We start from the raw sequence: 20,847 nt of genomic DNA, 5'->3' as shown, positions 1-20,847 counted from the left end.
ACAGACTCCTAAACAGCTTCTATCCCCTGGCAATAAGACTGTTAAATGGCTAACAGCTACTGCTCTCCCTCTCCCACAGACCATCCACAGGTGGTCCACCCACTCTGACACAAACACCTTCACTGTCACACTTGTTTTTTGTCATTTTTTATTTAATAATTTTTTTTGACCCCAATTTCGTTATATCCAACTGCGATCCAATTACAATCTTGTCTCTTCGCTGCAACTCCCCAACGGGCTATGGATAGGTGAAGGTCGAGTCATGTGTGCTCCGAAACATGACCCGCCAAACCACGCTTCTTAACACCCGCCCTTAACCCGGAAGCCAATTGCACCAACGTGTTGAAGGGAAACACCGCTCAACTGATGACAGAAGTCAGCCTGCCACAAGGAGTCGCTAGAGCGCGAAGAGCCAAGTAAAGTCTTCTCGGCCAAACCCTCCCCTAACCTGGATGACGCTGGGCAAATTGTGCGCTACTCTGTGGGACTCCCGGTCACGGCTGGTTGTGACACAGCCTGGGATCAAACCCAGGTCTGTAGTGACACATCAAGCACTGTGATGCAGTGCCTTAGACCGCTGCGGCACTCGGGAAGCCCCACTCTTGTGTATTAAAAAAACTGCTCAGGGATGTCACTATGAGTCCATTGGTGATTTTAAAACAGATACAGAGTTCAATGGCTGTGATCGGAGAAAACTGAGGATGGATTAAAAAAAAACATTGTAGTGACTCCACCATAATGACCTAAATGACAGATTGGAAAAGATTACACAGAAAACAAATATTCTATAACATGGGACAAAAGTAATGAAGAAAAAAAAAGGCGGGAAAGGAATGTACTTTTTGGCCTAAATGCAAAGCCTTATGTTTGCTGCAAATCCAACAAATCAAATCAAATCAAATCTTATTTGTCACATACACATGGTTAGCAGATGTTAATGCGAGTGTAGCGAAATGCTTGTGCTTCTAGTTCCGACAATGCAGTAATAACCAACGAGTAATCTAACCTAACAATTCCACAACTACTACCTTATACACACAAGTGTAAATGGATAAAGAATATGTACATAAAGATATATGAATGAGTGATGGTACAGAACGGCATAGGCAAGATGCAGTAGATGGTATTGAGTACAGTATATACATATGAGATGAGTAATGTGGGTATGTAAACATAAAAGTGGATAGTTTAAAGTGGCTAGTGATACATGTATTACATAAAGATGGCAAGATGCAGTAGATGATATAGAGTACAGTATATACATATACATTATATTAAGTGGCATTGTTTAAAGTGGCTAGTGTTACATTTTTGATCAATTTCCATCAATTTCCATTATTAAAGTGAGCTGGAGTTGAGTCAGTATGTTGGCAGCAGCCCCTCGATGTTAGTGGTGGCTGTTTAAACTGTTTGGGCTGCAGGGACAGTATTGAGTAGCCAGATAAAAGGTGCCCATTTCAAACGGCCTCGTACTCAATTCTTGCTCGTACAATATGCATATTATTATTACTATTGGATAGAAAACACTCTCTAGTTTCTAAAACCGTTTGAATTATATCTGTGAGTCAAACAGAACTCATTTGGCACAAACTTCCTGACCAGGAAGTGGAAAGTCTGAAACCGAGGCTCTGATCTACTTCCTGCCTATACATGGGCATGATACGTATTAGTATACGTGCACTTCATACACCTTCCCCTGGATGTCAAGAGGCGGTGAGAGAAGAAATTTAGTGTTTATCTTGGTCTGAAGTGGAATTCAAGCTCTTTGTATGACGTGTCCGCCCATTTCCTGTTTTCTGGAGAGCGCGAAGGGGGACTTGGATTTGCCTTCTGTTTAGCTGCCGTTATAGGCGACTAATATCCCCGGCTTTGATTTTATTTGATACATGTGACCATATCATCGTAAAGTATGTTTTTTCAATATAGTTTCATCAGATTATTGAAAATTTTTCGGGAGTTTTGCCGTGTTCCAGTCTCTTCCGTTTGTTGGCATGGAGAGCTTCGAGCCACTTGGCTAGTGCGCTTGCTAATTCAAGAGGGAAAATGAACGTTCTAAATCCAAACAACGATTGTTCTTGACAAAGGACACCTTGTCCAACATTCTGATGGAAGATCACCAAAAGTAAGAAACATTTTATGATGCTATTTCATATATCTGTCGTGCATGTGAACTAGTTGCCGGCGCCCAACTTTGGGGTACTCTAGATATACCGAAGCTGGATGTCGTAATGAAGTAAATTTTTAGAATTCTAACACTGCGATTTCATTAAGAACTAATGCATCTATCATTTCCTATACAACATGTATTTTTTAGTTATGTTTATGAATAGCTATTTGGTCAGAATATGTGTGTCAGAAAAAGTGTCCGAAAAATATCGTTGCTGTTTAGACGTTGTGGAAAAAGTAGCTAAGATAGCAACATGTATAACCACTGATTTCAGCTCTAAATATGCAAATTTTCGAACAAAACATAAGTGTATGTATAACCTGATGTTATAGGACTGTCATCTGATAAAGAATATCAAGGTTAGTCAAAAATTATATATCTTTTACTGGTTTGTTACGATCGCTAACTTTTACTGCTGGGAAATGGCTTGTCTTTCTGGCTATTGTGGTAAGCTAATATAACGCTATATTGTGTTTTCGCTGTAAAACACTTAATAAATCGGAAATATTGGCTGGAATCACAAGATGCCTGTCTTTCATTTGTCTTTTTTCCTGCCTTTCATCACTTTCACTATGTATTTTTCAGAAATGTTTTATGATGAGTAATTAGGTATTTGACGTTGGTGTCTGTAATTATTCTGTCTGCTTTCGGTGCAATTTCTGATTGTAGCTGCAATGTAAACTATGATTTATACCTGAAATATGCACATTTTTAGAACAAAACATAGATTTATTGTATAACATGTTATAAGACTGTCATCTGATGAAGTTGTTTGTTGGTTAGTTTGGTTGGTTCTTGGTTAGTTAGGTTGGCTTTGTGCATGCTACCTGTGCTGTGAAAAATGTCTGTCCTTTTTTTGTATTTGGTGGTGAGCTAACATAAATTTACGTGCTGTTTTTGCTGTAAAACATTTAAAAAATCGGATATGTTGGCTGGATTCACAAGATGTGTACCTTTCATTTGCTGTATTGGACTTGTTAATGTGTGAAAGTTAAATATTTAAAAAATATATATTTTGAATTTCGCGCCCTGCACTTGAGCTGGCTGTTGTCATAAGTGTACCGACGTCGGGCTTGCAGCCATAAGAAGTTTTAACAGTCTGATGGCCTTGAGATAGAAGCTGTTTTTCAGTCTCTCGGTCCCTGCTTTGATACACCTGTACTGACCTTGCCTTCTCGATGATAGCGGGGTGATCAGGCAGTGGCTCGGGTGGTTGTTGTCCTTGATGATCTTTATAGCCTTCCTGTGACATCAGGTTGTGTAGGTGTCCTGGAGGGCAGTTAGTTTGCCCCCGGTGATGCGTTGTGCAGACCTCACTACCCTCTGGAGAGCCTTACGGTTGTGGGTGGAGCAGTTGCCGTACCAGGCGGTGATACAGCCCGACAGGATGCTCTCGATTGTGCATCTGTAGAAGTTTGTGAGTGCTTTTGGTGACAAGCCAAATTTCTTCAGCCTCCTGAGGTTGAAGAGGCGCTGCTGCGCCTTCTTCACAACGCTGTCTGTGTGGGTGGACCAATTCAGTTTGTCCGTGATGTGTACGCCGAGGAACTTAAAACTTACTACCCTCTCCACTACTGTCCCGTCGATGTGGATAGGGGGGTGCTCCCTCTGCTGTTTCCTGAAGTCCACAATCATCTCCTTTGTTTTGTTGACGTTGAGTGTGAGGTTATTTTCCTGACACCACACTCCGAGGGCCCTCACCTCCTCCCTGTAGGCCGTCTCGTCGTTGTTGGTAATCAAGCCTACCACTGTAGTGTCGTCCGCAAACTTGATGATTGAGTTGGAGGCGTGCATGGCCACGCAGTCGTGGGTGAACAGGGAGTACAGGAGAGGGCTAAGAACGCACCCTTGTGGGGCCCCAGTGTTGAGGATCAGCGGGGTGGAGATGTTGTTACCTACCCTCACCACCTGGGGGCAGCCCGTCAGGAAGTCCAGTACCCAGTTGCACAGGGCGGGGTCAAGACCCAGGGTTTCGAGCTTGATGACGAGTTTGGAGGGTACTATGGTGTTAAATGCTGAGCTATAGTTGTTGAACAGCATTCTCACATAGGTATTCCTCTTGTCCAGATGGGTTAGGGCAGTGTGCCGTGTGGTTGTGATTGCGTCGTCTGTGGACCTATTGGGGCGGCAACAGAACACATCACTGAGTAACTGCCACCTTATTTTCAAGCATGGTGGTGGCAGCATCATTGTATGTATTTGCTTGACATCGGCAACGACTGGGGAGTATTTCAGGATACAAATAAATGGGAGAGAGCTAAGCGCAGGCAAAATCCTAGAGGAAAATCTGCTTCAGTCTGCTTTACACCAGACACTGTGAGAGGAATTTCACATTTAATTAGGACAATAACCTACTGTACAACACAAGGCCACATCTACACTGGAGTTGCTTACCAAGAAGACAGTGAATGTTCCTGCTTGGCTAAGTCAGCAAGACAAAGGAGCTGATCGTGCACCAAGTCTGGAACCAACAGGACCCTCAATAGCTTCTACTCCCAATTCATAAGACTGCTAAATAAGATTGCTAAATAGCTAATGAAATGGCTAGCCGGATTAACTGCATTGACCCTTTTTGCATTAACTCTCCTACACTGACTCTATGCACACACACTGGACTCTAGCAAAACACACTCAAATCAACTCAAATCAAATTGTATTTGTCACATATACATGTTTAGCAGATGTTAATGCGAGCGTAGCGAAATGCTTGTGCTTCTAGTTCCAACCATGCAGTAATATCTAACAAGTAATCTAACCTAACAATTTCACATTATTAATAACTACCTTATACACACAAGTGTAAAGGAATGAATAAGAATATGTACATAAAAATATATGAATGAGTGATGGCCGAACAGCTTAGGCAAGATGCAGTAGATGGTATAGAGTACAGTATATACATACAGTATGAGATGAGTAATGTAGGGTATGTAAACATTATATAAAGTGGCATTGTTTAAAGTAGCTAGTGATACATTTATTACATACATTTTTCCATTATTAAAGTTTTTTATTTCATTTTTTATTTCACCTTTATTTAACCAGGTAGGCCAGTTGAGAACAAGTTCTCATTTGCAACTGCGACCTGGTCAAGATAAAGCAAAGCAGTGTGACACAGACAACAACACAGAGTTACACATGGAGTAAACAATAAACAAGCCAATAACACAATAAACAAGTCAATGACACAGTAGAAAAAATAAAGTCTATAAACAGTGTGTACAAAAGGCATGAGGAGGTAGGCAATAAATAGGCCATAGGAGCGAATAATTACAATTATGCAGATTAACACTGGAGTGATAAATGAGCAGATGATGATGTGCAAGTAGAGATACTGGTGTGCAAAATAGCAGAAAAGTAAATAAAATAAAAACAGTATGGGGATGAGGTAGGTAGTTTGGGTGGGCTATTTACAGATGGACTATGTACAGCTGCAACGATCGATTAGCTGCTCAGATAGTTGATGTTTAAAGTTGGTGAGGGAAATATAAGTCTCCAACTTCAGCGATTTTTGGAATTCGTTCTAGTCACTGGCAGCAGAGGACTGGAAGGAAAGGCGGCCAAATGAGGTGTTGGCTTTGGGGATGATCAGTGAGATATACCTGCTGGAACGTGTGCTACGGGTGGGTGTTGTTATGGTGACCAGTGAACTGAGATAAGGCGGAGCTTTACCTAGCATAGACTTATAGATGACCTGGAGCCAGTGGGTCTGGCGACGAGTATGTAGCGAGGGCCAGCCGACTAGAGCATACAGGTCGCAGTGGTGGGTGGTCTAAGGTGATTTGGTAACAAAACGGATGGCACTGTGATAGACTGCATCCAGTTTGCTGAGTGTTGGAGGCTATTTTGTAGATGACATCGCCGAAGTCGAGGATCGGTAGGATAGTCAGTTTTACGAGGGTAAGTTTGGCGGCGTGAGTGATGGAGGCTTTGCTGCGAAATAGAAAGCCGATTCTAGATTTGATTTTGTATTGGAGATGTTTAATATGAGTATGGAAGGAGAGTTTACAGTCTAGCCAAACACCCAGGTATTTGTAGTTGTCCACATATTCTAGGTCGGAACCGTCCAGGGTGGTGATGCTAGTCGGGCGGGCGGGTGCGGGCAGCGAATGGTTGAAAAGCATGCATTTGGTTTTACTAGCGTTTAAGAGCAGTTAGAGGCCATGGAAGGAGTGTTGTATGGCATTTGAGGCTCGTTTGGAGGTTAGTTTGCACAGTGTCCAAGGACGGGCCAGAAGTATACAGAATGGTGTTGTCTGCGTAGAGGTGGATCAGGGAATCGCCCGCAGCAAGAGCGACATAATTGATATATACAGAGAAAAGAGTCGGCCCGAGAATTGAACCCTGTGGCACCCCCATAGACACTGCCAGAGGTCCGGACAACAGGCCTGAGAATACCTTGTAAGTTACTTTTGATGTTGAGTCGTTATACACAAATATTCCACACGAGGGGGGTATTGAAGCTATGGAATATTTTCTTCTGCAACGTGACCCTAATAAACTACCTTCCAGTGAATGCATTATAACATTGGCTGAAATAGTACTCACACACAACTATTTAATGTTTCTAAATTATTTCCTTATTCAGACGAAGGGTACTGCTATGGGATCCCCCATGGCTCCTAACTATGCTGATTTGTATGTGGGTTACATGGAGAAACAGTCTATTTTCAATCCTCTCAAAAATGTTTTCTTGCCTAACATCATTATTTGGAAACGGTATATTGATGATATTTTTGTTCTATGGAGGGGTGATGCAAAACAGCTCCAGGCATTCCATGCTTTTCTTAACTCCTGTTCTGAACATTTGAGATTTACTATGCAATCTGATACACGTCAAATCAGTTTTCTTGATCTTCTGATCTTGTGTGAAAATATTGTTCTATACACTGATCTTTACAGGAAACATACTGATCGTAACAGTTTGTTGAGGGCTGACAGTTGTCACCCACTTCCCTTGAAAAATAGTTTGCCCTACAGCCAATTCTGTCGAATCAAAAGAATTTGCAAAAACAATCAGATTTCGACAGAAATATGGCTGAGACGCAAAGAAAGTTCAAGGAGAGAGGGTACAAAAATTATCAGATTAATATTGCCATTGAGAAAATTAAAAACAAAACGAGACATGATCTTTTTCAAGGCCAGTCTCGCAAAAAGAAGCATTCTTGCATTCTAACTACCCGCTATTCAAAACGCTCTGAACAAATTAAGGGAATCGTTCACAAACATTGGCACATTCTAAAATCCGATGATAGTCTCGGTAATGTGTTTTCGGACCTTCTCTTGGTCGTATTTTAGCGGGGCAGAAATCTCAGAGACCAATTGGTACACTCTGATTTACCACCCCAAGATATTCCTGAACAACGTCTATTTGCGCCCCTATTGGATGGTAATTATAAGTGTAATGGCTGTGCTCAATGCAATGGCACTTATACATGCAGATCCTTCAAACACCCACAAACAGGGAAATCGATCCCAATCAAAGGTGTTATTACGTGCTCCACTAAGGCAGTTATTTATCTTATAACTTGTCCTTGTGGTAAAAATGATGTGGGTAAAACAAAGCGCGAATTAAATTACGTATCTCAGAGCATCGTAGCACCATTAGGTGCAAAAACTTGACTTACCCAGTTGCGGCTCACTTTTTGGAGGCAGGCCACTCGATTTCATCTCTGCGTTATATTGGCATCGAACATGTCACCCTCCCTAGGAGAGGGGGTGACCTTGACAATTTATTGTTAAAACGAGACGCTGCCTGGATCTTTAACTTAAAGACCCTTGCTCCCTTCGGTCTCAACGTAGACTTTGATCTGAAGCCATTCTTGTGATCATTGTGACTTTGCCATTGTAATTGTTTGTAAGCTTGTGTAGTCTAAAATGAATCTATGATCGTATGCTATACATTTGATTTTTGTATGCTGCTCTTTGTATACCATTTTAATATTTTGAGAATTAACCAATGATATTAGGACACTCTTGGCCATGATTACAGACTCCTGTGTGTCTTTTGACACTATATAAACGAGTCATCCCGCAGTGTTTGATCATACCCTGATGAAGACAGCTTGGCTGTCGAAACGTTGGTAAATACATTTTTGCATCTGAGCTCCTAGAGTGTGCGGAGTCTCCTTTATTTTTAAAACCCCCATAGAGACTGCCAGAGGTCCGGACTCCTAGAGTCTCCTTTATTTTTAAAACCCCCATAGAGACTGCCAGAGGTCCGGACAACATGTCCTCCGATTTGACACACTGAACTCTGTCTGCAAAGTAGTTGGTGAACCAGGCGAGGCAGTCATTAGAAAAACCAAGGCTACCTACACCTGCATTGCTTGCTGTTTGGGGTTTTAGGCTGGGTTTCTGTACAGCACTTTGAGATATTAGCTGATGTACGAAGGGCTATATAAATACATTTGATTTGATTTGATTTATTGAATTTGCCGATAAGAATACGGTGATTGACAGAGTCGAAAGCCTTGGCCAGGTCGATGAAGACGGCTTCACAGTACTGTCTTTTATCGATGGCGGTTATGATATCGTTTAGTATCTTGAGTGTGGCTGAGGTGCACCCGTGACCGGCTCGGAAGCCGGATTGCACAGCGGAGAAGGTATGGTGGGATTCGAAATGGTTAGTGATCTGTTTATTAACTTGGCTTTCGAAGACTTTAGATAGGCAGGGCAGGATGGATATAGGTCTGTAACAGTTTGGGTCTAGGGTGTCACCCCCTTTGAAGAGGGGGATGACCGTGGCAGCTTTCCAATCTTTAGGGATCTCAGACGATACGAAAGAGAGGTTGAACAGGCTGGTAATAGGGGTTGCAAAAATGACGGCGGATAGTTTTAGAAAGAGAGGGTCCAGATTGTCTAGCATAGCTGATTTGTACGGGTCCAGGTTTTGCAGCTCTTTCAGAACATCTGCTGTCTGGATTTGGGTGAAGGAGAATCCGGGGAGGCTTGGGCGAGTAGCTGCGGTGGAGGCGGAGCTGTTGGCTCGGGTTGGAGTAGCCAGGAGGAAGGCATGGCCAGCCATTGAGAAATGCTTATTGAAATGTTCGATTATCATGGATTTATCAGTGGTGACCGTGTTACCTAGCCTCAGTGCAGTGGGCAGCTGGGAGGAGGTGCTCTTGTTCTCCATGGACTTTACAGTGTCCCTTAAACCTTTTGGAGTTAGAGCTACAGGATGAGAATTTCTGCTTGAAAAACCTAGCCTTTGCTTTCCTGACTGACTGCGTGTATTGGTTCCTGACTTCCCTGAACAGTTGCATATCGTGGGGACTATTCGATGCTATTGCAGTCCGCCACAGGTTTTTGTGCTGGTCAAGGGCAGTCAGGTCTGGAGTGAACCAAGGGCTATATCTGTTCTTAGTTCTGCATTTTTTGAACGGGGCATGCTTATCTAAGATGGTGAGGAAATTACTTTTAAAGAATGACCAGGCATCCTCGACTGACGGGATGAGGTCGATATCCTTCCAGGAATAACGTTCCAGGATATCGACCTCATCCTGTCGATTAGAAAGGCCTTCTCGCAGAAGTGTTTTAGGGAGAGTTTGACAGTGATGAGGGGTGGTCGTTTGACCGCGGACCCATAGCGGATACAGGCAATGAGGCAGTGATCACTGAGATCCTGATTGAAAACAGGTGTATTTGAAGGGCAAGTTGGTCAGGATAATGTCTATGAGGGTGCCCATGTTTACGGATTTAGGGTTGTACCTGGTGGATTCCTTGATGATTTGTGTGAGATTGAGGGCATCTAGCTTAGATTGTAGGACTACCGGCGTGTTAAGCATATCCCAGTTTAGGTCACCTAACAGAACGAACTCTGAAGCTAGATGGGGCCGATCAATTCACAAATGGTGTCCAGGGCACAGCTGGGAGCGGAGGCGGGTCGATAGCAGGCGGCAACTGTGAGATACTTATTTCTGGAGAGGTTAATTTTTATAATTAGAAGTTCAAACTGGGTATAGACCTGGAAAGTATGACAGAATTTTGCAGGCTATCTCTGCAGTAGATTGTAACTCCTCCCCCTTTGGCAGTTCTATCTTGACGGAAAATGTTGTAGCTGGGTATGGAAATCTCAGAATTGTTGGTGGCCTTCCTAAGCCACAATTCAGACACGGCAAGGACATTAGGGTTGGTGGAGTGTGCTAAAGCAGTGAGTAAAGCAAACTTAGGGAGGAGGCTTCTGATGTTGACATGCATGAAACCAAGGTTTTTTCTATCACAGAAGTCAACACATGGGGGTGCCTGGGTACACGCAGGGCCTGGGTTTACCTCCACATCACCCGAGGAACAGAGGAGGAGTAGGATGAGGGTACGGCTAAAGGCTATCAAAACTGGTCGCCTAGAGCGTTGGGGACAAAGAATAAAAGGAGCAGATTTCTGGGCGTGGTAGAATAGATTCAGGGCATAATGTGTAGACAGGGGTATGGTGGGGTGCGGGTACAGCGGAGGTAAGCCCAGACACCGGGTGATGATAAGAGAGATTGTATCTCTGGATAGCCTGGTTATAATGGGTGAGGTCACCGCATGAGTGGGAGGTGGGACAAAGGAGGTATCAGAGGTATAATGAGTGGAACTAGGGGCTCCATTGTAAACTAAAACAATGATAACTAACCTAAACAACAGTATACAAGGCATATTGGCATATGCGAGAGACATACAGCGAGGCATAAAGTAATCACAGGTGTTGATTTGGAGAGCTAGCTAAGACAACAACGGGTGAGACAACAACAGCTAATCAGCTAAAACAACAACAGGTAAAATGGCGATGAATGGGCAGAGAGGGTCGGTTAACTACACACCGAGCATGAGTTCTCAGCTGGGGCCGACAGATAAACAAAAAATAATAATAAATAAATGGAATGGAGTACCGTGATTAATGGACAGTCCAGCCGGCATCAGCTATGTAGCCAAGTGATCATAGGGTCCAGGTGGCAGCAATAGAAGGAACAGAGAAACCGCGGCGTAGTCGTTACTACGCTAGCACGCGGGCGACACAGCGTTTAAAGTTAGTAGCCCGGGGCTAGTAGAAGCGTCTGCTCCGACGTCCGACGGAGTCCGGTTGAAGGCACAGTGGATGGAGTATTCGTCGGCAGACCTAGTGGCTAGAGTTGAGTCAGTATGTTGGCAGCAGCCACTCAATGTTAGTGATAGCTGTTTAACAGTCTGATGGCCTTGAGATAGAAGCTGTTTTTCAGTCTCTCGGTCTCCGCTTTGATGCACCTGTACTGACCTCGCCTTCTGGATGATAGCGGGGTGAACAGGCAGTGGCTCGGGTGGTTGTTGCCCTTGATGATCTTTTTGGCCTTCCTGTGACATCTGGTGGTGTATGTGTCCTGGAGGGCAGGTATTTTGCCCCTGGTGATGCGTTGTGCAGACCTCACTACCCTCTGGAGAGCCTTACGGTTATGGGCAGAGCAGTTTCCGTACCAGGCGGTGATACAACCCGACAGAATGCTCTCCATTGTGCATCTGTAAAAGTTTGTGAGTGTTTTTGGTGACAAGCCGAATTTCTTCAGCCTCCTGAGGTTGAAGAGGCGCTGCTGCGCCTTCTTCACAACGCTGTCTGTGTGAGTGGACCATTTCAGTTTGTCCGTGATGTGTACGCCAAGGAACTTAAAACGTTCCACCTTCTCCACTACTGTCCCGTCGATGTGGATAGGGGGCTGCTCCCTCTGCTGTTTCCTGAAGTCCACGATCATCTCCTTTGTTTTGTTGAGATTGAGTGTGAGATTATTTTCCTGACCCCACACTCTGAGGGCCCTCACCTCCTCCCTGTAGGCCGTCTTGTCGTTGTTGGTAATCAAGTCTACCACTGCAGTGTCATCTGCAAACTTGATGATTGAGTTGGAGGCGTGCATGGCCACGCAGTCGTGGGTGAACATGGAGTACAGGAGAGGGCTGAGAACGCACCCTTATGGGGCCTGTGTTGAAGATCAGCGGGGTGGAGATGTTGTTACCTACCCTCACCACCTGGGGGCGGGTAGGTACACTCACAAATACTTACACTGACACCCCAACACATACATTTCTTTCACTCTCTCTCCTGCACTGACTATGCACACACACTGGACTCTACCCACACGCTCACACATCCGTACATAGACAATCTAACACACACATATGCCCAAACACACACATAACACGCGCACATAAGCATACTGACACCACACACACACACACACACACACACACACACACACACACACACACACACACACACACACACACACACACACACACACACACACACACACACACAGACATACTTTCACACTCACCACATACATTGCTGCTGCTGTCTATTATCTATCCTGTTGCCTAGTCACTTTACCGCTACCTGTACATAGCTACCTCATTTACCTTGTACCACTACACATCGACTTGGTACTGGTACTCCCTGCCATTTTTACGCGTTATTTTTATTCATTATTCAGTGTATTTACTTCTCGTGTCACTTAGTGTGTATATATATATATATATATATATATATATATATATATACACTGCTCAAAAAAATAAAGGGAACACTTAAACAACACAATGTAACTCCAAGTCAATCACACTTCTGTGAAATCAAACTGTCCACTTAGGAAGCAACACTGATTGACAATAAATTTCACATGCTGTTGTGCAAATGGAATAGGCAAAAGGTGGAAATTATAGGCAATTAGCAAGACACCCCCAAAAAAGGAGTGATTCTGCAGGTGGTGATCACAGATCACTTCTCAGTTCCTATGCTTCCTGGCTGATGTTTTGGTCACTTTTGAATGCTGGCGGTGCTCTCACTCTAGTGGTAGCATGAGACGGAGTCTACAACCCACACAAGTGGCTCAGGTAGTGCAGCTCATCCAGGATGGCACATCAATGCGAGCTGTGGCAAAAAGGTTTGCTGTGTCTGTCAGCGTAGTGTCCAGAGCATGGAGGCGCTACCAGGAGACAGGCCAGTACATCAGGAGACGTGGAGGAGGCCGTAGGAGGACAACAACCCAGCAGCAGGACCGCTACCTCCGCCTTTGTGCAAGGAGGTGCACTGCCAGAGCCCTGCAAAATGACCTCCAGCAGGCCAGCATTCAAAAGTGACCAAAACATCAGCCAGGAAGCAGGAACTGAGAAGTTGTCTGTGGTCACCACCTGCAGAACCTTTCCTTTTTTGGGGGTGTCTTGCTAATTGCCTATAATTTCCACCTTTTGTCTATTCTATTTGCACAACAGCATGTGAAATTTATTGTCAATCAGTGTTGCTTCCTAATTGGACAGTTTGATTTCACAGAAGTGTGATTGACTTGGAGTTACATTGTGTTGTTTAAGTGTTCCCTTTATTTTTTTGAGCAGTGTATATATATATATATGTATGTATATATATATATGTATATATATATTCAGTTGAAGTCAGAATTTTACATACACTTTAGCCAATTACATTTAAACTCAGTTTCTCACAATTCCTGACATTTAATCGAAGTAAAGATTCCCTGTCTTAGGTCAGTTAGGATCACCACTTTATTTTAAGAATGTAAAATGTCAGAATAACAGTAGAGAGAATGATTTATTTCAGCTTTTATTTCTTTCATCACATTCCCAGTGGGACAGAAGTTTACATACACTCAATTAGTATTTGATAGCATTGCCTTTAAATTGTTTAACTTGGGTCAATCATTTTGGGTAGCCTTCCACAAGCTTCCCATGGTTGCGATGGTGTTCTTCAGCTTGCAAGTATCCCCCTTTTTCCTCCAAACATAACGATGATCATTATGGCCAAACAGTTCTATTTTTGTTTCATCAGACCAGAGGACATTTCTCCAAAAAAGTACGATCTTTGTCCCCATGTGCAGTTGCAAATCGTAGTCTGGCATTTTTATGGCGTTTTTGGAGCAGTGGCTTCTTCCTTGCTGAGCGGCCTTTCAGGTTATGTCGATATAGGACTTGTTTTACTGTGGATATAGATACTTTTGTACCGGTTTCCTCCAGCATCTTCACAAGGTCCTTTGCTGTTGTTCTGGGATTGATTTGCACTTTTCACACCAAAGTACGTTAATCTCTAGGAGACATAACGTGTCTCCTTCCTGAGCGGTATGACGGCTGCGTGGTCCCATGGTGTTTATACTTGCGTACTATTGTTTATACAGATGAAACAACAAACCAAAAAATTTTGACCGGTAGTTTATATATTTTATCTTTAACTTTGCATTTTTGGAAAAGAACCCGTAAGTCAGCATTTCACTTTCCGTCTACACCTGTTGTTACAAAGCATTTCATTTGATTTGAAGTTACAGTTTTGAATCTGCTTGAAAATCTATAGAAAGACTTGAAAATTGCTGTCTAGTCATGATCCCCAACACCTTGACGAAGCTTGAAGAATTTTTTCAAAAATAATGGGCAAATATTGCACAACTCACAGAAGTAATTAGCTGCCAAAGGTGTTTTGAACTTATCTAATTAAGGTATATTAGTTTTATATTTTTCATTAATCTAGGAGAAATGTTCAAATTTTTCTTCCACTTTGACATTACAGAATATTTTGTGTAGATCATTGTCCAAAAATGACATTTAAATCCACTTTAATCCCACTTTGTAACACAAAATGTGATGAAATCCAAGGGGGTTGAATACTTATGATAGGCACTGTATTTGGCTTCATCGTCCAACTAGTTTACATACTGAACAGATATATTGCATGATGCATGGAGAGGCGAATGTGTAATTTGTTGTTTTTATTGTGAGATGCAGGGCTTTAGACCTTAGCCAAATAAAACTGAACTCCATGATGTACTTTACATCAACAGAGTTGAGCAGCAACTAGTGTGGGCGGACTGGAGCTCCTACATCACATAAAAGTTTGTATAAAAACAATGGATTTCGGGCCCGACGAGTGACGCAGTGGTGTGTGCCACTAGAGATTCTGGGTTCGATTCCAAGCTCTGTCACAGCTGGCTGCCACCGGGAGACCCATGGAGCGGCGCAAAATTGGCCCAGTGTCGTCTGGGTTAGGGGAGGGTTTGGCCGGCAGGGATGTCCTTGTCCCATCGGGTACTAGCGACTCCTGTGGCGGGTTGGGCTCAGTACACACTGACACGGTCGCCAGGTGTACGCTGTTTCCTACGACACATTGGTCCAGCTGGCTTCCGGGTTAAGTGGGCATTGTGTCAAGAAGCAGTGCGGCTTGGTTGGGTTGTGTTTCGGAGGATGCATGGGTTGTGTTTCGGAGGATGCAGAGTCCATATGGGAGTTGCAGCGATGAGACAAGACTGTAACTACCTATTGGATACCATGAAATTGGGGAGAAAAGGGGTAAAAAATTATTATATATATGTTTTAATACTATGGATTTCAGCACCCAAAGAACAGTACTCAATTACACGGGACAATGTGTGGAGTTGAGTTATACTTGGCTAAAGAGACGTTGGTCTCAAGGGGACTCTGCTAAAATAAAGGTTAAATAAATATCAGGGTCCTGTAATATTATATGCGCTGAATTGTCATGATGGTTATTATGAGGGAGAGTTCCAAATGGTAATGGCATCGTCTCTGTCACGTTCCTGACCTATTTCTGTTAGTTTGTTGTATGTCTTAGTTGGTCAGGACGTGAGTTTGGGTGGGCATTCTATGTTGTCTGTATCTATGTTGGTTTAGGGTTGCCTGGTATGGCTCTCAATTAGAGGCAGGTGTTTGGCGTTCCTCTAATTGAGAGTCATATTTAGGTAGGTTGTTTCACAGTGTTCGTTGTGGGTGGTTGTCTCCTGTGTCAGTGTTTGTAGCACCATACGGGACTGTTCGGTTTGTTTTGTTCATCTTTCTTTTGTGTAGTCTATTTGTCCCTGTTCGTGCGTTCTTCGCGTTATTTGTAAGTTCGTATTGTTCAGGTCTGTCTATACATTTCGGTTTTGTTATTTTGTAGTTTATTCAAGTATAGGTCGTTTTCTGTCTTCATTGTTTTGTAGTGTCTTTATTAAATTATGTATTCACAACCCGCTGCGCCTTGGTTCAATCACTACTCCTCCTTTTCGGTTGAAGAGGAGGAGGAATGCCGTAACAGTCTGTTTGTGATTGGTTTATCAAACCACATGATGCATGGTTCAATAAGGGGTGATAATCCATCAGACATCTATACAGTAATAATTGACCATGTCATGACAGAGCCCAAATCAACAAAAAAGGAAAATAGTCTAACAGCAGATAATGAAGTGTCACTTATACAGTTATATAATAGCTGTAATGTGACACAGTTGAGTAGTGTCTAATTCAAAACGTCTTTAGATGTACTTCAGAAACACATAACATTCCACATAGGAAATACTATTATATTTTATCTTTCTCTCTTTGTCTCCCTCTTTCTCCATTTGTAAGTCATAACCCTATGCTGCATCTTCAAATGCCGTATCCCCAGGACGAAGAAGGAGATTGAGGCGCGACATGCTCAGAGAGTAGCAGCTAAGGATTACGCCAACACACTGGAGACAGTGCCTCCTCTCAACGAGCTCACAGAGATCCCAGGAGGTAAGTAGGCTAAAGCTCCTCTCAGAATCTCCCCAAGAATACTATGGTGCACATTATAGAAAAAACCTTCTGCCCATGACAAAAATCCCAAGGAGTTAGTTGTGGTGTACATTTTAGGACATCCCTACTACTCTCTATGACAAAGTCCCTAGGAGGCAGGTGCGGTGTACATTTTAGGACATCCCTTCTCCTTGTGACAAATGTCCCTACTCTCTTTGAACTACATTATAACTTTACAAATGGAAAAAAAGTCACACACTCCTCTCTCCTTGGTGAAATAAATCCACAGCAAGGAGAAAATTAAGTGCGAGGTGTGCATCCTTTGTTTACTTACACTACTCTAAGAACTACTCTGACAGGCAACTGCTGAGCGAGTTATGGATGCTATTAATGAAATACCACCTGCTAGGCCTGTTTATACAGTAGGAGAATCATAGCTGTTTGACTTGGCACACTAACGAGACTGGGCCCCTGACAGCTTTTGTATTAATTAATTTGATGTTTCTCTCAGATATCATATTATGCTAATGGTCATCACTTCCAATCATTCGAAGCTAAGATATGTTTTCTCTCATTTCCGACGGATAACAAGCAGCACGAAATCACACACCTCTGTCTGAATCTCTCTGGATGCAAATGGTGTTTTGAATTAGTTTAATGTGCCATATTTTCCCTGTCCTATCTGACTGAAGATGCAGATGGAGTCAACATAGACATATAGTCTTGGAGATACAAACACACTCTGGATGAATGAATACAGGATATTCAAAGTTTCATTGACTTTACATTAAAGCTTTTTTCTCTAGGTCAGAGTCTGTCTCCTTTGCGACTGTTCTAACTTTCATGCCTTCCCTTTGGCTTCTTCCTCCCTCAATCCTTCATCTTCCAACCCTATCCCTTCCATTTTACCTGTACCCTTCCTCTCCAAACCCTGTCTTTCCTCCTCTCTTCCTTGTGTTCCTCTCTCTCTTCCTCTTTCTCTTCATCCTCCCTCTTCTCCTCCTCATCCTCCCTGTCCTCCTCTTCCTACTCTCTATCCTCACACTCGTCTTCCATTCTATCCTCCCTCTCTTCCTCCCCCTCATCCTTCTCCATCTCTTCCTCTTCATCCTGTCCCTCCAGCGCTCCTGGACACTGCATCCCTCCCGACGGTCTCTGAGCAGGTCCAGGCTCGCAGCGCCAGCAGCAGCCAGCTCCCAGTGGTGAGAGAGGAGGAGGAGCTCACTGGTCCCCTCACTCAGCCTGAGACTGGATGACTTTCCTCCCTCCTTCTCCTCCTTCTGGTCCCCCTCACTCAGCCTGAGACTGGATGACTTTCCTCCCTCCTTCTCCTCCTTCTGGTCCCCCTCACTCAGCCTGAGACTGGATGACTTTCCTCCCTCCTTCTCCTCCTCCTAGTCCCCCTCACTCAGCCTGAGACTGGATGACTTTCCTCCCTCCTTCTCCTCCTCCTAGTCCCCCTCACTCAGCCTGAGACTGGATGACTTTCCTCCCTCCTCCTCCTCCTAGTCCCCCTCACTCAGCCTGAGACTGGATAACTTTCCTCCCTCCTTCACCTCCTGGTCCCCCTCACTCAGCCTGAGACTGGATGACTTTCCTCCCTCCTTCTGGTCCCCCTCATTCAGCCTGAGACTGGATTACGTCCATCCCTCCGTTTCCTATTTCTTATTATTTCTTCTCAACTTCCCTCTCCACATTCCTATTTATGTTCTGACAAAATGGGCAATCCACTAGAGGGAATATTGGAGAATGCAGCTCAGCATTCAGTAATTCACAAAAAAGGAATGAATAGCTGAATAGAATAGTTCATTGAGTAGCTCAGCGTTGGTCATTACTTCCCAGAAAGAATGACTTGGAGATTGTTGAGACTATTGCCTGCTGAAGAGTTACAATTGTAGGTGTTAAGTACTTGAAATGGGTTTCACTATTTCCTCATCTGCTCTTTGTTAATATACTCATCCTTGTCGATCACACATTGATTGTACATTGGACACAGAACTGCAAGTTCAGTATCTGGTAGCCAAATGTGGATTATGAAAAAATGTAGATGAATCTTTAAGGCTTCTGTCAGTGATGTTGCATGTCTATGCTTGTCATTTGTTGTTTTCCTTCTCTTCCTCTGACTCAATCTGGAAGCTTGGCTTTGAATAAATATAGCTTCCCTTTCATGCAAGCTTATACAATAACAACCGTGATAACCAACCCTGGTCCTGGAGAGCTACAAGGTACTCAGGCTTTTTCTCAACCTAGAACCAACAATGTCTTAATTGTTAGTCGAATCGCATGTTCTAGTGTCGGGAAAAATGCCTGCACACCATGTGTAGATCATCCAGGTCTAAGGTTGGTAGCCACTGACAAACTGTACTTGTTGTGTTACCTTTATCTTGTTTCTGCACATGCCTTCTGTCCTCTCCAAGTATCACACAGGTTTACATGGGTATACATGGGTCTAAAATACATGTAAATATATAATGCACAATATCAGTACTATACCACAATATCGGTATTATTATTTTTACAATAACATGAACAAAATAGTGCTTTTTGGGGACTGACTCTGTATTTGGATTGCTACCATAATGAACGTGTCAGTCAGAGACAAGCTTAATCCATGAGAGAAATCATAATCTACATGAAAGAGAACAGCTGTATATTATAATGCAGCATAAGGGGATACTGGATCTAATATGCAGTTATTTACGCAGCAAAACCTCTGCAGTGAACATATAAGTAGTTAACCATGTGCTGCGAGAGAGAGAGAGAAAGGCTGTGTGGCAATTATAAATGGAAAGGATTAACAGATATGGTTTATAATCGTGGAGACTCATGAACCCCACACAGCTCTATTTGTTTACCCAGGGATTCATCCAAACCTAACCTTTAAGAATCCATTCTTGGCATTGACCGCAATGTTGAACCAAATAATAGTCTTCATCTTCAATTCATCTAGGCTCCGATTCCGACCTGATTTAATCGCGCGTAAATGGAACGTTGTTCCCGTTGTATGCACTTTTCTCTCCATGCGTATTCTGACCTTGAATTTAAGCATGAGAATAGCATGCTATTTACCCGCTATTCATTGGGGGAGGGGGGGGAATTAAGAAATTAAGGTGTGGCGGTGGTGTGTCTACAGATAAACCGTATTCTGACATTGATTTAATTCCCTCATAATTCGACCACATATAGTAAGGAAACCATGACTAAGGTTGAGCGAACCTGCCGGTATCACGTGGGGAAAGCATCTACGTTCTTATAGAAAAAACAGCATTCTCTATGCACTGTAATGTATACATTGATAAGAGTTATTGATATGAGCTAGGTAAATTAGTAATCCGTTTGGAGAAGGGGATTGTAAATACATAGCAATTGTTTTAAATGATTATTCCTTATCATCCCTGGAGATGAATGTGAAACCAACCATATGGAAGCAAATTGAAAATCGGTTCACAACGAATGGAACGTTGTCATACAGTTCCATAATTAGTGACAATTAGGTTAGATTTACAGGACCACCCCTATTGTATACTTCTTTCCAACTTCCAATGTTTAATGGATTGAACTTGAATATGACAACTTTCAGGATGAATCATAGCACTGTATTTTGAACCCATCAATATATGTTGTGCATAAAGGCTCTCCAAACATATTTCTTTAATGATTCATACATACAGCTTTCCCTAACCCTAAAATGTGCCTAAATAATCTACAATCTACCAGTTGGTGCTGAAACGGAAACTAATATGCATATATTTAGATGGATTACTTTCATTGATCCCTATTTTCTTAACCCGTTCTATCAATGTATTCTAATCTGACGATAAAATTCTAATTAGAGGTACACCATATTTAAAGGGATGGTTTAAGATGACAACCGTATTGAATGAAAAGGCCACGACAAAATATGTTGGCCAGCAAGTGGGAGAGTTTTCAGAGGTTGAATTACATTTATTCAGGGGCGCAAGGGAACCCCGCCTTCAAAGCCCGTTACGCACCTGCACAAGGTAAGTCTGAATACCAACTACTGTGAGTAGGAAAGGCGAGCGTAAGAAAGGCATAATTTCCTAAATTAGAATCGGCCCCTACAGCAAAGAGTCTGTGGTAATACTGACATCCCTTCCTTCTCAAAAAGTTTTACTGCACACTTTACCTGCATGACCTAAATCAGTTGGGAACATTGGCTATTG

At 43.0% G+C, this 20,847-nt stretch overlaps 1 protein-coding gene across 2 annotated transcripts in view; it reads left to right on the top strand.

Annotated features, from left to right (window-relative positions):
• The window catches only part of LOC129813696 (transmembrane inner ear expressed protein-like), a 48,860-nt gene that overhangs the window by 15,545 nt on the left and 12,468 nt on the right, over positions 1-20,847 (top strand). Inside the window, exons 3-4 of one of the 2 annotated variants that reach the window (XM_055866121.1) lie at positions 16,514-16,663; positions 17,786-18,831. In XM_055866121.1, coding sequence (XP_055722096.1) covers positions 16,514-16,663; positions 17,786-17,919 — 284 coding nt within the window. In that variant the 3' untranslated portion in view covers positions 17,920-18,831. Of the gene's footprint in view, positions 1-16,513; positions 16,664-17,785; positions 18,832-20,847 lie in introns of those variants that run through there. The other variant, XM_055866120.1, reaches the window with a different exon arrangement.

Source organism: Salvelinus fontinalis, chromosome 17 (genome assembly GCF_029448725.1).
Source record: "Salvelinus fontinalis isolate EN_2023a chromosome 17, ASM2944872v1, whole genome shotgun sequence".
Lineage (NCBI taxonomy): Eukaryota > Metazoa > Chordata > Actinopteri > Salmoniformes > Salmonidae > Salvelinus > Salvelinus fontinalis.
The sequence above is the reverse complement of the archived record's forward strand: the minus strand, read 5'-3'. Positions and strand labels throughout refer to the sequence as shown.